Here is a 14898-nt window from a genome sequence, read left to right as displayed (position 1 = left end):
CTACTGAATTCAATGCATGCATCTCAAAATTTATACAAATTGAAATTTAATTGTGACAGCTATTTCAAGTTTCCCCCTGAGATTTGACCAGCTTGACATTTACCATCAGATGTGTCATAACACCCTGTATCACATGAGATCTCACATTCCTGACAGTCTGCCATATGGGACTTTGTCAAATGCCTTACTAAAATCCATGTAGATAACATCCACTGCACTTCCTTATCAATCCGCTTTGTTACTTCCTCAAAAAACTCTATTAAGTTAGTAAGACACAATCTTCCCCTTAAAAAAACCCATGCTGACTATACCTGATCAATCTGTGTCTTTCTAAGTGATAGTTTATCCTGTCCCTCAGAAATTATTCTAGTAGTTTGCTCGCCACAGAAGTCAGACTGACCGGCCTTTAATTTTCTGGCCCATCCCTTGCACCCTTTTTAAATAATGGTGCAACATTCGCAGGCCTGCAATCCTCTGATATTGTGCCTGTATCTAGTAAGGATTGGAAAATGATCCTCAGAGCTTTCACTATTTCCTCCCTGGATTCCTTTAACAGCCTGGGATACAATCCATCTGGTCCTGGCGATTTATCCACCTTCAAGGATGCCAGTCCCTCTAGTACTTCCTCTCTCATTGTGCTTATTGTATCTAATATTTCACACCTTTCCTCATTAAATAGAATGTCTGCATCATCCCTCTCCTTAGTGAAAATGGACTCACTGAGAACACTGGCCGCAGCTGCAACATCAACACACAAGTTATCATGTACACCTCTGATCGGTCGTACCTTTTCCTTCATTATCCTCTTGCTCTTAAGGCACTGGTAAAAAATCTTGGGGTTTTCTTTGATTTTACCTGCCAATATTTTTTGTATCCTCTCTTTGCTTTCCCAGTTTCCATTTTTACTTCATCGCTCCAGGCTTTCCACAGTATTAAGCTCTCCGTGGCTGTCATAAGCTTTCTTTTTCTGCTTTATCTTACCTTGTCTGCTTCTAGATAACCAGGGGGCTCTGGGTCTGGCAGTACCACCCTTTTTCTTTGTAGGGACATGTTTACACTGTGCCCGTAGAATATAGTGCTGATTTGACACTGTTTTCCCTTTAGTAGCTGTACCCAATCCACTCTCACCAGCTTTGTAAAATCTGTCTTTCTCCAGTTTAGAACCTTTACTCCCGTTCTATCCTCATCCTTTTCCACAATGATGCTTTATCTAACTGCATTATGGTCACTATCTCCAAAATGGTAACCCACTGCTACTTCATCCACGTGCCCAGCCTCATTCCCTAAGACTAAATCTAGAATTGCGCCCCCTCTCATTGGGCTTTTTACATTCTGGCTAAAAAAGTTCTCTTGAATGAGGTTCAAGGATTTTGTGCCCTCTGTGCCCTTCATACTGTTCGTATCCTAATTGATATTGGGGTAGCTGAAGTCCCCATCGATTACTGCCTTATTGTTTATGCATTCCGAAATCTGTCTAACTCCCTTCCGTTGTTTTGGGGTCTATAGGACACTCCCAGCAGTGTGGTTGCCCCTTTTTCATTTCTGAGCTCATCCCATATGGCCTCATTTGATGTTTCATTTGGTACACCATCCCTCTTCACAGCTGTAATTGATTCTTTAACTAATAATGCTACACCCCCTCCTTTTTTATTCCCCTCCCTACCCCGCCTGAAAACTCTATATCCAGGGATGTTGAGCTGTCATTTTTGCTCCACTTTGAGCCAAGTTTTCATTATAGCGATGATATGTAGCTATGTGTCTATCTGTGCCCTCAGTTACTATGCTCCTTGCATTTACATATATACCTTTTATCACTGCCAAATTCCTATGCTGTACAATTTTTAACCGGTGCTGCTTCTGTCTTTCAGAGTCACTCGCTAATTCTTCATCTCCCATTCCCTGATCTAAAATTGCCCTCAGATTCCCATCCCCTGCCAATTTAGTTTAACCCTCACCCCAACAGCACTAGCAAATCTCCCTGTGAGGATAAGCATTCCAGTCCTGTTCAGGTGTAGACAATTCAGCTTGTACGGGTCCCATCTTCCCCAGAGCTGGTCCCAATGTCCCAGACATCTGATGCCCTCCCTCCTACATCAGCTTTCCAGCCACGTGTTTAATTGTTCAAGTCTCCTATTTCTATACTGACTGGCACATGGGACTGGGAGTAATCCTGAGGTTACTGTTTTAGAGGTCCTGCTCTTCAGTCTCCTTCTTAGCTCCCTGAAACCTGCTTTCAGGACGTCACCCCCTTTCCTTTCTAAGTCATTGGTAACAATGTGGACAATAACCTCTGGCTGATCGCCCTCCCCAGAAGTAGACCCTGGCATCATGGAGGCAACATACCATCCCGGAATCACGTCTACAGCCACAGAAATGCCTGTCTGTTCTCCTGACTATCACTACTGCTCTTCCCCTCTTCTTCCTCCTCTCCTGTACAGCAGAACCACCTGTGGTGTCACAAACCTGGCTCTGACTGCGCTCCTCCGAGGGACAAACACCCTCGCCAGCATCCAAAACGAAAAACCATTTGGTGATCTAGACTCCAGGGAAACTCCTACACTACCTGCCTGGTGGGCACCCATTCCCTTTCTGCCTCCAGGCTTCTTAGCTGCGGTGTGACCACCTCTCTGAATGGGAACTCTCTCCTGGCTCAGTATGTTAACTCACTAACATTTGGCATGTTCATACCCCAGTGGCCTTTTGTGATGGAAAGCCTCCATCCTTACCTGGTCCAGCCTTTATGTGACTCCCACTCCCGCAATCGCAATCTGGGCGATTCTTAACTGCTGAGAAAGCCACTCACCAACTGGAGGTGGGGTATAAACTCCAGCTGTGCCAGTGATGCCCAATCTCCAAGCACAAATAATAATAAGAAAATCTATTATTTACCCGTTGATACACTGATTTGGTAGTTCAGGTTTCTATTAGAGTGACTTTGTGTGCTTTTATTTCATGTTTTTCATAGACAAGGACATTAGTGCAGACACTGTACTGTAAACTCATCTCAGGTCAGTTTAATACTCTCTTCTTTTGATGCCAATTAGGATTTATAAACGTGCCTCCAAAAAGAACTGGCATCAAAGCAAATTCTGAATCTTCGGGCCTGATTTGAACTTAAGTGCATGGTGTAGAGGCTGATTTTAAGCCGTGGGCCTTACATCTCTGACCGGCTTGAAAGGATATTGGGGAGGGGGAGGATCCAGTTGTTGTGGTCCACGTCGGGAGGCCAGGTCACTGAGTGTATTAAGACCGAGATAGATAGGTTCTTGATTGGTAAGGGGATCAAAGGTAATGGGGAGAAAGCGGGAGAATGGGGTTGAGAAACTTATCAGCCATGATTGAATGGCGGAGCAGACTCGATGGGCCGAATGGCCGAATTTCTGCTCCTATGTCTTATGTCTTATGGGCTTCATTTACATGGTTCGAACATGGTCCTTCTGCCAAATCTTGGCAGGAATTGCTAAAGGGAGAAATGGCATATCAGGCAGGAGAAGGCTACAAGCAAGGGGAATTATCCCGGCCTAGGGTGAATGGTTGAGGAGTTGGGGGGTGGGAGGAGAGAGGGCACGGAGATTGGTGATGGTGATGGGCGCCTTGAGACCATTGCAGTGAGGGGCAGGAGAAGTCCGAGGTTTCTTCGTGGAGCACCCTTGCTTCACTGGGGGCAGTTCCTATACTGACTACTATTGCCATGATCTTCAGTTAAAATCACCTCCGGGTCTCAGTGATACGATGAGACCTTGACGTTCAGATATTCATGAGGCCCCGGTCTAGGCTTGGTCAGAGGCCCTGATTCCTGCCAGAAACCCATAGCTTAAACCAGCAGCAGGCGCAAACATGAAGAGGAACAGTGCAGGAGGTGTCGGCCGCCATTTTAACCTTCAAACCCCACCCCCCACCCACCCTGTTTCCACAAGGTGGAGAGTGTTAAAATCAGCCCTTCAATTTCAGATTGGAATGGGATTGGGAATGTGATGGGATTGGGACTGGGGATATGACTAAGATGGTGAATGGGATTGAGAATGTGAATGGGATTGAGATTATGAATGGGGTTGGAATGTAGGGTTGGGAATTGGACTGGGAATGTGAATGGTCTTGGAAATATGAAGGTGAATGGGATTGGGATCGGGATTGTCACTGTACCAGAATTGGGAATGCGTATAGCATTGGGAACGTGAAAGGTTTGGGAATGTGACAGCGACTGTTAGTATGAATAGATGTGGGATTGGGAATGTGAATTTCTGGGAATATATGTTTGGGAATGTGGGATTGGGAATGTGAATGGTAACCCCATTCTTTAGCTCCCTGGATCTGGTTTGTTTAACTCCTAATGTTACTGCAAACACCATGCTCCTACCCCTCCCCCAACCAAACTCCGATAGTGCAACCACCACTTCTAGTGAAACCCTCTTTGGCTGTCATCTACCAGAGTCAAGTGAGGGCCACGTCCAGTTGCTCTGGATAGACAGGTGAAGAATGGATTTGAACCAATCTGTCCAGAATGTGAAAGTGTGCGATGGAGAAGATCCACATGGGAATATTCCTGCTGGAATGATCATGTTCCTGTTTCTTAGTCGATACTAGGAAGCCTGTCAACCAAGTCCAGCGCACAACCATCAGAGGACCCCAACGTCTAAAGTCAATCAATCATTCCTCTCGTCATGGAGTTAGAGATGGCGGATGGGAAGGATGTGGAAACATTGGACATCGAGTGTTGCTGCCCATGTCCGTGGTGATGGATTCTCCTGGATAGGTTGTTTCAAGCTGCTGAGGGCATTCAGGAAGAACCCTCCTACAAACATAACCTCAGACCACCCCCGAGGTGCTGGGTGAGCCGGCAGCCTCGCGAGATACAATGATGGCTCAGAGGCTTCCATGCTCTGTCCGGGAGAAAATTGAGCTGGTATAAATCGGGAGGGCTCCAGCTGCCTATCGAGTTCGCGGCTCAAACACGCTGAGGTGACAGCACGTGCACGAGGGAGGAAGAAATGAACCAGCTGCCCATCTCCTCCTCCCCTCCCTCCTTCTCCACCCCGTCCCTCGCCCACAACACCCAGTGGAAGTGTGGGGTGAAGATTCAGATTTGGTCAATGCATGCGGGAGGCTGGTTAAAAGGCGCTGGCAATTTTCCGATGATGCCTCCAGCAGTTGAATGGCCTTGCCCAGGTTTTCCTGGCTGGCAAACATAACAACTCTCTGCGCCGTTAAACATGGGGTCTTGGCATGAGGAGCACGGGGTGGGTGGTGGCAGTTGATAACCGGAGTGGAGGCAGGAATTGAAAGAAAAGGGATGTTGGCTCGTCAGAATACAATAAAAAAAACCCAACAAAACTCAAAAGAACATAAAGTGTTTGCAGTGAATTAGCCTCAGTCCAAGTAGGGGAGAGAGGTATCATTAATCCTAAAATGCCAATGGGTTATTGAGAACTGAATCAAAATCCATCAACATTGCCCCCGGCCCCACTCTAGATCCAAGTGAGTAAAAGTATTGACCTTTCTCAAAGTGCTTGCTGCCCACAGTGGCAGGGAAACAATAAATAAATGGGTGTTTACTACAGCAAGGCATCAAATATCCCTGTCCTTAACTTCTTCAGCTGTCTGCCATCTTGGATAGTCAGAGACAATAGACATGCATGGCACAATAAGGTCACTGTGGCAACGATAAAAAGAAAAATGGACAATCTCCTTGACGATGGTTCTGGCTGTGACCAGTCATCACTGATTGTCATTCCCGGTCGCGTCTGTCAATTCTTCTTATGAATCGGGCAACACATTGAGGAGTACATGCCTGAGGTTCTATCCCGAAAGGACCTGCTATAGGTGTCGGGCGAGGGGGGGAGGCATGCAAGCTGGGGCAAGTGGCGGAAGATGGGCATCTGGAATCTTCCCTCCCACCTCACCGACTCCCTACGCCACTCCGTTCATCTGCTTAGGGTTCGACAAGTCCATGTAGAACTCAGAGCGGAGAAATCGTGGGTAGGAGTCCTTCTCCATTAGGCCGAAGATCCGCTTCTGAGCCAGGTCAAAGGTCGAGCGGGTAGGGCTCAGGATGTTATTGGAGGTCACTTCCCTTGTGTGCGAATCGAGGTTGACCTTGGGGGAAAGAGCGAGAGAGAGAGTAACATAAGTGACAAAGGGAGACAGATTTGCACATTTCCAAAATTCTGTTGGCAGATTCACGTGGCTCATATCCATAAGGTGATTTTAGAATTAAAGCATTGAAGCAGGTCATTAGGCCCAACTTGTCTATATTAGTGTTTTTGCCCCTTTCTCACCATTAGTGGCTATGTCTTCAGATGCCTGGGCCCTAATCTCTGGAATTCCCTCCTTAAACCTCTCGGCCTCTCTACCTCACTTTCCTCTTTGAAACACTTTTTAACACTTACCTTTTTGATCAAGCTTCTGGACACCTGTCCTAATTTCTCCCCTTGGGCTTTCATGTCAAATTTGCTCTGATAACGCTCCTCTGGAGAGCCTTGCATAAAAGCAAGTGTCTGTTGAGGAGGATTGGGACTGACATGATGGAACTGATTTGGGGAAAGGAGAGTTTGACATGTCTATCCTTATCCATGTATTTATCGATATGCAGTCAGGTGTCCAGTAGTCATTGCGTCTCAGAATATAGGTGGGAAAAATCAATAGGGTTGGATCCCAGTGGGATTGTCCCCGGCCTTACCTCCCTCGGGGCATGGGTAGCAATGAACTCCTCGAAGATCTTCTTGGCCTTGGATGTGAGTTTGGAGTTGGACTTGGTCTTCCTGTAGTCTTCACACGCCTGCCAGAACTCAATGTTCTCGTCACTGAACTCTGTGCGCAAGAAGCCCTTGAAGGCGATTAGGCCGTCTGTTGGTGGAATCAAAGCAGGTAAAGTGGAACACTTGACTGTACACTGTTTAGACAAACTGTGAAGAAGAGATTGTTCCCATCTTCAACTTCCACTCAGGCAGATCAAGCACTCATGGTGGAACCCTCTCACTGTTCATTTAGCTTCGCTGATACAGTGGCGCAGTGGTAATGTCAATGGGCTAGTGATCCAGAGGCCCAGGCTAATGGCCTGGTGACATGGGTTCAAATCCCACCACAGGCGGTGGTGGAGCTTAAATGAAATTAATGAATCTGGAATATAAAGCTAGCATCAGTGATGTCAGCCATGATAACTTGTATTGATTGTTGTAAAAATCCATCCGGCTTGCTAATGTCCCTTTAGGGAAGGAAATCTGCTGGTCTGGTCTACATGTGACTCCAGATCCACAGCAATGTGGCTGGCTCTGAAATGGACTAACAAGCTGTTCAGTTCAAGGGCAATTTGGAATGGGCAACAAAGCCTGGCCTTGCCAGGGACACTCACAGCCCATGAAAGGATAAAATTTAAAAAAACATTAGTGGGAATAAAAAATAGGTGGGTTCTATGATGAGTAATGGCAGTTCTTCACCTGAGTGGGTGAAGGTTAAAAACTGCTCTACCCTTCCTACCCCAAACATTGGAACATATATGATGACTATGGAGTCAGGACATTGTACCTGCGGATTTACCAGGGTTTTTAACAGAACGTATAGCCGAAAAACAGTCTGGTGGGTATATTACAAATGACCTCCTCTTCATCGAATCTCACCAACGTTTCCTTCAATTCCTTTCTCCCTCATATGTTTACCTTGCTTCCTCTTAAATGTATCTAAAATATTCACCTCAATAACTCTCTGTGGTAGCGAGCTCTACATTCTCATCACCGCTCTGGGTAAAGAAGTTTCCCTCAAATTCCCTATTTGAATAATGACCAAATCATGCTTATCTTATCTCCCCAGTGAGTGGAAATATCTCCCCTACATCAACCTTATCGAACCCTTTCATCATTTCAAAGATCTCTATCAGGTCATCCCTCAGTATCCTCCTCTAGAAGGTGGTAAACCTTCTCCTTTTCCCTTTATTATATTGTTATATTATTTGTACAGAGCGAGGAACTAATTGTTATATCCATGCGTACATCTCGAGGTGCCACATTCACAGTCACACTGCAGTCATGTGTCAAGTAATAATGTGCCAGTTTTACCAGCCACAAGGAGAGCAGAGAGAAATACGCTCGAAGAAGCTCCAACGTTTTGGGTCTAAAATGTGATTATTTCTAACTTGTGGGAACCAGAAGACATAGCATCGTCACTTCACATGATTGTGAGGAGTAGTAGGTGGTGATTAGTGGAGTTAAATGGATCCTGCTTCCTGTGGACAGGCCATGCCTGGATAATGGGCGGAATCATCCCACATTTGCACAAAGTGTGGTGGCAGGCGGGAAAGAAGTTGTTCGACCCGCTGGCCGCAATGGTGGGTTTTTGTGCAGTAACGTCCCATTCCCCCTTCATTAATTACGCAGCCACAGGGAGCGCGCTGCCTCACTGTGGGTGGCCTCCGATTTGCCTGTCACGCTGTTACCTCCGGAGCGGGAGATGAATCTCCTAGCTCCTGCAGCAAGCATCTCCTCCACTCCTTTGGGTTTGACCTGTGCCAACTCATGTTGCCTGGTTGCCCTCTTTGTTTCCTGAGTGCCTTGAACAAAACCACTCAGCCAAAGGTAGTCCATTATGGAGGCCCACCCTTTGTAAGGTTAAACTCAGTAACATTTGCAAGCCGCAGGCAAGGTGTCACATGATCAGATGTCACATGACCAGGTGTCATGTGATCTAATGTCACAGGGTCATGAGGACTCGAAACGTCAACTCTTTTCTTCTCCGCCGATGCTGCCAGACCTGCTGAGTTTTTCCAGGTAATTCTGTTTTTGTTCCACCAGGAATATGTCCCATCAGAGCTGGCCCCCTTAGTGAAGAGTAAGTCGGCAGATGAATCCTCTGCGTAATTTTAGATGTAAAGAGTGCAGTAGTGAAGTGAAAATTTCTCTCTCGCCCCATGTTTTCTCCTTGTTTATTTTAATAAATCTGCCAGTACTGCCTTACAGCCCTCAGGGGGCGACACCGCCCTGTATAAATAGAGCTGTGCGGCAACACCCTCTGCTGACATTAGTCGGTACCACAGGATTACATTATTTCTTTCCCACTCCACGTCTCACACAACAGACGGTGTTGGCAACACATTTGTACACATGAATAATAATTAGTAGCAAAGTGATGCTTTCCAGGCAACTCAAATTGTACAAGGTGATACTACAGATAGAAACCACAAATAGGAGTGATTCAAAGAGGCTAGATATCTATATGCCAATTAATTAATCTCTACATCCGTCTATCATCTTCATTCCATCCATCTCTTGATCGATCTTTTCATCTATCATCCCTCTATATCTCTGTCCTTCAATCAATATCTATCCATTCACCTATCTCTCCCAATCCATCTTAAACACATATATAAACTACATCTCCTACACTGTCACATTTCACATGTTTTTTAATGGAATCATTCAAGGGATGTGACTAGGCCAGCATTAGTTGCCCATCCCAAATTGCTCTTGCCAGGGAACTCAGGATTAGGAGTTTATTTAAGAGTCTGAGTTGCATGTAGGTCAGACCAGCAGATTTCCTTCCCTAAAGGGCATTAGAGAACAAGATGGGTTTTTTAATGATAATTTTAATTCCAGGTTTTTATTGGATTCAAATTCCATCATTTACCAAGGGTGGGATTTGAACGTGGGTCCCCAGAGAATGACCATGGCCTCCTAGATTACCAGTCCAGTGACAATAGCACTACGCCAGCACCACCCCACAGGTATGTGTCCACTGGTATGTACATAAACTGATGTACTCTCACATGTCAATGTACTTACATCGATGTGCCAGTAACTTGTCCAGTGACTCTCCCCACTGTACGGCTTCTTCTACTGTAGGCCTGCACATAACACAAAGCAGAGAAAATTCATCAGAAACTGGGGGCCAGAGGAAGGGTACTGAACACACCACATGACCCAATCCCAGAGGGAGAAAGGATAGCATCTGACCCACTGACCCAGCCAGACCCACAGGTCGGAGAAGAGAAGGGAAGCTAAGAGATGAGAAAGGAGATATAGAGAGGGCTGCAGAAGAAGAGAGATAGGGGAAAGGAGAGGAGTAGAGAGGGAATGGGAGGGAAGAGGAGGGGAGGGGAGGGGAGTTGAGGGGAGGGGTCAGGCGGGGAGGAAATGAACTGAACAGAACTCTGAGTGACTGATGAGATCTCACCTCAGGGAATTCAAGTCATTCCTTCCAGATGAATCGTTCCACCTGCGCAGAAAGTCCAAGCGGTTTCCCCTATTTGGATTAAAGGAAAACACAGGATTAACTGATTTGAATACCTCTGCGGGGGGGGGGTGGAATGGACTGACCTGACTTCAGGGTGAATGAGATTTTTGGTGCTTCGAGTCTTAACTCACAGCCTGTCACCCAGCTCAGATCCAGGCTACCCCATGTGACCCTGTTGGAGAAATCTGGCACAATTTACAGCCCGACTGGCGGGAAGCTGTGGAGGGAGCGCCAGGACAGGACAGGGGAGAATTCAGCCAGATTTCCGACCTTACACCATCCACACATCTGTTCGCCTTGAAAACATTGTGGAAGCCAATCTAGTTGCTCTCCGATCCTGGCCTCCCTGAAACCCATTCCCACCATTGGGGGCCACACTTTCAGCTACCACGGTCCAAAGCTTTGGAATCCCCCTCTGATTCTCTATCCAACCTTAAGAGGGTCCTTAAAATCTGCGTCTTTGACTAAGCTGTCAGCCACTTACCCTCATGTTTCCTTTTGCGGTTTGGTGTCGTTTGGTTTGATAATGCTCTTGTGAAGGGCCTTGAGGTTGTTTAATGATATTACAGACTCTATGTGAATGTAACTTCCTGGTGTTTCTATTTTGGCAAGCCTGGCAGAATTATCTGATGTATCTGCAGCTACTTCTGGTCTCACCAAGCAACTCTCAGAGTTTTCTGACACCGGGGTACGTGAACTAATGGAAACCCAGTCGAATAACACCTCCAGGGTTCAGTCGAGACTGATTCCAATCTCTCACTTTTATACAGGTGCCTCTCTAATGTTTCTCTAACAATAGGTTTACTGGTCTCTGCAGCCCCTGACAATGATTAAATGTCAAATTACCCCTTGGGCCTGTTTGTAGCTCACTAACAGGTTTAGCCAGCCCTGGAAGAGTGAATCACATCCACGGTAATCTCTAGGTACAGGGCCATTTTTCTTTTGAGCTGCCCACCTATAACACACTCTCACCATATTCTTTCAATGGATAGTGAGTGCCACTGGCAGAGCCAGCATTTGCTGCCCATCCTTAATCGTCCAGAGCAGCTAAGAGTCAACCACATTGCTGTGGGTCTGGGGTCACATGTAGGCCAGACCAGGTAAGGACAGCAGATTTCGTTCCCTAAAGGGCATTAGTGAACCAGATGGGTTTTTACAACAATCAGTGATAGTTTCATGGTCACCATCACTGAGACCAGCTTTCAATTCCAGATTTATTAACTGAATTTAAATTCCAGTTACCCCACAGGGTGGGATTTGAACCCATTGCCCGATAGCATTAACCTGGACCTCTGGATTACTACCTCAGTGACATTACCACTACCCCACCTGCCTGACTGATGGACGTACATGGGCGAGAGTATTCCTTAACACAGGGCTTCATTTGGCAGAGGCTGCAGAATAGGTGCTTCAACCGGTCGAACAGCTAAATTTCATATCCTGTGGGGGAAAGGGGAAGGAGGAAGGTGAGGGGGTGAGAGCTGGTGGGAAGACTGCTGACCTCAAACTTCCAGCCATTGACATCTTTAAAATGTGATGGAAAAGCACAGAAAATAACTCAAAAGGCCAATGGAAAGCTGGCCTTTACATCTAGAGGACTAGAATACAAAGCAGCGGAAGTCAGCCTTCAGCTGTACAAAGCCCAGCTTACATCACACCTGGGCCTGAATAATACGTTCCAATAAAGGGAGCGTAATGCACGCATGCCAACGTATAATCGGACACGTTCCTGGTGTCGTCATGCCGGTCTGGGATAATACGGTTAGCGGGTGTGTCATGAAGCCAGGAGCTTGCTCCGTTATGCAAATTGAAGGCAATAGGCGAGTTGTGCTTGTTAAAAAGGCAATCAATGTCAAAATACATGCAGAATGGAATAAATCCCTTTCAGAGTGGGCTTTACGCCAACCCTGTTTCCCGTTTTCTCACCAGGCAGGCTGTAACGGTGGGCGGCCCGAGGGCAGAGTTAAATCCTGGCTGTTCGGTGTTCTTTGGTCGCTGGAAGTGCTTTGTGGAAGAAGTGAGATGCGTACGGACTTGTATTCCTGATTTGGGAACCTGAGTCCTCCTGCGGAGAGATCCATTTTTGCATTGCACCGCTAAAGAGGCCAGAGTGGCCCTTTAAATTCGACTCATAGACGTTTACAACACAGAAGGAAGCCATTCGGCCCATCATGTCTGTGCCAGTCAACAAAGATCTGATTACACTAATCCCATTTTCCAGTGCTTGGCCCATAGCCCTAGAGGCTAGGGCAATGCAAGTGACTCTCTAAATACTTCTTAAATATTACGAGAGTTTCTGACTCAACCACCCTTTCAGGCAGTGAGTTCCAGGCTCCCACCAGCCTCTGGGTGAAAAAATGTCTCCTCAACACCCCTCTTATCCTTCTACCTCTTACCTTAAACCTATACCCCCTGATTATTGACCCCTCCAATAATGGAGAAAGTGTCTTCCTATCTATGCCCCTTATACACCTTATACAATCTTATACACCTTTATCAGGTCCCCTCTCAACCTTCGCTGCTCCAAGGAAAACAGCCCAACCTATCCAATCTTTCCAATCTTATACACCTTTATCAGGTCCCCTCTCAACTTTCGCTGCTCCAAGGAAAACAGCCCAACCTATCCAATCTTTCCAATTACTGGCCGTGACCTTGACCCGGGTAATGGTGGACAAGCACCAACACCGGATATCCCACCCTACTGTTCCTGGGCAGGACACTCTCAGTCTGCGGCCCGGAACATGGCCAGCACTCTTAATTAGCCCAATTGATGCTTTATTAGCCATTTTTTTGGGCGTGTCCCACTGACATATTATTCAGCCCCTGGAGTTACTGTAAGCAGTTCTGGGCACCACACCTTAGGTAGGATATTTGAGCCATTGACAGCGTGGATTAAGCAGATTGACACCTAGACTTCAAAGGTTAAAATATGAGGAGAGTTTAAACACCAACTAGGATGGCATTCCTTGGAATTTCCCTAAGTGCATTACCTTACAGTTTTCTGGACTCCATCCCATTTGCCACTTTTCTGTCCACTTGACCTGTCCATTGAGATCTTCCTGCAGTCTCCAGCTTTCTTCCTCACTATCAACCACACGGCCAATTTTCATACCATCGACAAACTTCCTAATCCTGCTCCCTACACTTCAGTCCAAATCATTGGCATACACCATGAACAGTAAGGGATCAGGTACTGAGCCCTGTGGAAGTCCACATGAAGCAGACGCCCAGCCACAAAAATACTTATCAAACATAACACTGTACTTCCTGCCACTGAGACAATTTTTTATTTGACTTAGCACTTTCCCTTGGATCCCATGAATGTTTCATTGAGTGATCAATCTGCCCCTGTGGAACCTTGTCAAAAGCTTTGCTAAAATCTATGAGGTTTATTAAATGAGCTACGCAGATCAGCCCTTCTGGTTACTTCTCAAAACATTCAATCATGTTAGTCAGACTCCACATTTCCCTAACAAAACCATTGATTGATCCGGCCTTTCTATTTGATGATCTAGGCTACCTCAGAAATGTTTCCAATAACTTGCCCACTTGCCGAGGTCAGGCTTACCGGCCTGTCTCAGCTACCTCCTCTGTCACCATGTGCTGGGCAGCACCTCCTTCTTTGGTAAAGACAGATGCAAAGTATCACACTCATGCACACAAACAGACACACACAGAAACACATACACAGACACACACACACACACACACATACACACATAGACAAATGCTGAAGCACACAGGCTCACTACACACACACATGTGCACACACACACGCACATACACACATAGGCACACACACATTCACATACACATGCATAAACACACACAGGCACACATATGCACACACTCATGCACACACACACACAGATACACATACAGACACACACACATGCACACAGATAGACACACACAGAAACACACACACATGCACACAGACACACACGCACAGACATAGACACTCACAAATGCTGGCACACACGCACATACACACACACAGGCACACACACACACTCGCCCACACACTCACACACATACACACGCACATGCACATACATGCACTGACACACATACTCAGACTCACATACATGCACACTCACACACACATTCACATACTCACACACACACTCACACATTCACATGCTCACACACACACACAGACACACACATACATACAGACAAACATACTCACACACATTCACACACAGACACATGCATACATACAGACATACATACTCACACACACACATATATACACAAACAAATACACACAGAAACAGACACACACACACACACACATACATATAAACACACACACACACACACAGACACACACACACACACACATACACAAACACACACATACATAAACACACGCAGACGCACAGACACACATATGCACACACTCATGCACACACACACACAGATACACATACAGACACACACACATGCACACAGATAGACACACACAGAAACACACACACATGCACACAGACACACACGCACAGACATAGACACTCACAAATGCTGGCACACACGCACATACACACACACAGGCACACACACACACTCGCCCACACACTCACACACATACACACGCACATGCACACACATGCACTGACGCACATACTCAGACTCACATACGTGCACACTCACACACACATTCACATACTCACACAC

General features: G+C 46.3%; 1 protein-coding gene and 1 long non-coding RNA gene across 4 annotated transcripts in view; one reads left to right on the top strand and one right to left on the bottom strand.

Moving 5' to 3' along the window:
- Positions 1-3885: 3885 nt before the first annotated feature.
- Positions 3886-14898, bottom strand: part of LOC121291897 (regulator of G-protein signaling 3-like) — a 231763-nt gene continuing 220750 nt past the window's right edge. For both annotated transcript variants that reach the window (XM_041213549.1, XM_041213550.1), the window contains 4 exons: positions 10159-10227; positions 9768-9829; positions 6677-6843; positions 3886-6093 (listed from right to left, as the gene is read on the bottom strand). In XM_041213549.1, coding sequence (XP_041069483.1) covers positions 5908-6093; positions 6677-6843; positions 9768-9829; positions 10159-10227 — 484 coding nt within the window. In that variant the 3' untranslated portion in view covers positions 3886-5907. The remainder of the gene's footprint in view (positions 6094-6676; positions 6844-9767; positions 9830-10158; positions 10228-14898) is intronic.
- On the top strand, positions 8692-12347 carry LOC121291898. Of its 2 annotated transcripts, none has more exons than XR_005946113.1 (4): positions 8692-8756; positions 9582-9709; positions 10831-10906; positions 12152-12347. It is a non-coding gene; the product is annotated as an uncharacterized LOC121291898 (long non-coding RNA). The 2 variants fall into 2 exon arrangements; XR_005946112.1 differs by having other exon boundaries at positions 8692-8817.

The sequence above is a fragment of the Carcharodon carcharias genome, chromosome 19, assembly GCF_017639515.1.
Source record: "Carcharodon carcharias isolate sCarCar2 chromosome 19, sCarCar2.pri, whole genome shotgun sequence".
Lineage (NCBI taxonomy): Eukaryota > Metazoa > Chordata > Chondrichthyes > Lamniformes > Lamnidae > Carcharodon > Carcharodon carcharias.
This window is presented reverse-complemented; position numbering and strand designations above follow the sequence as displayed.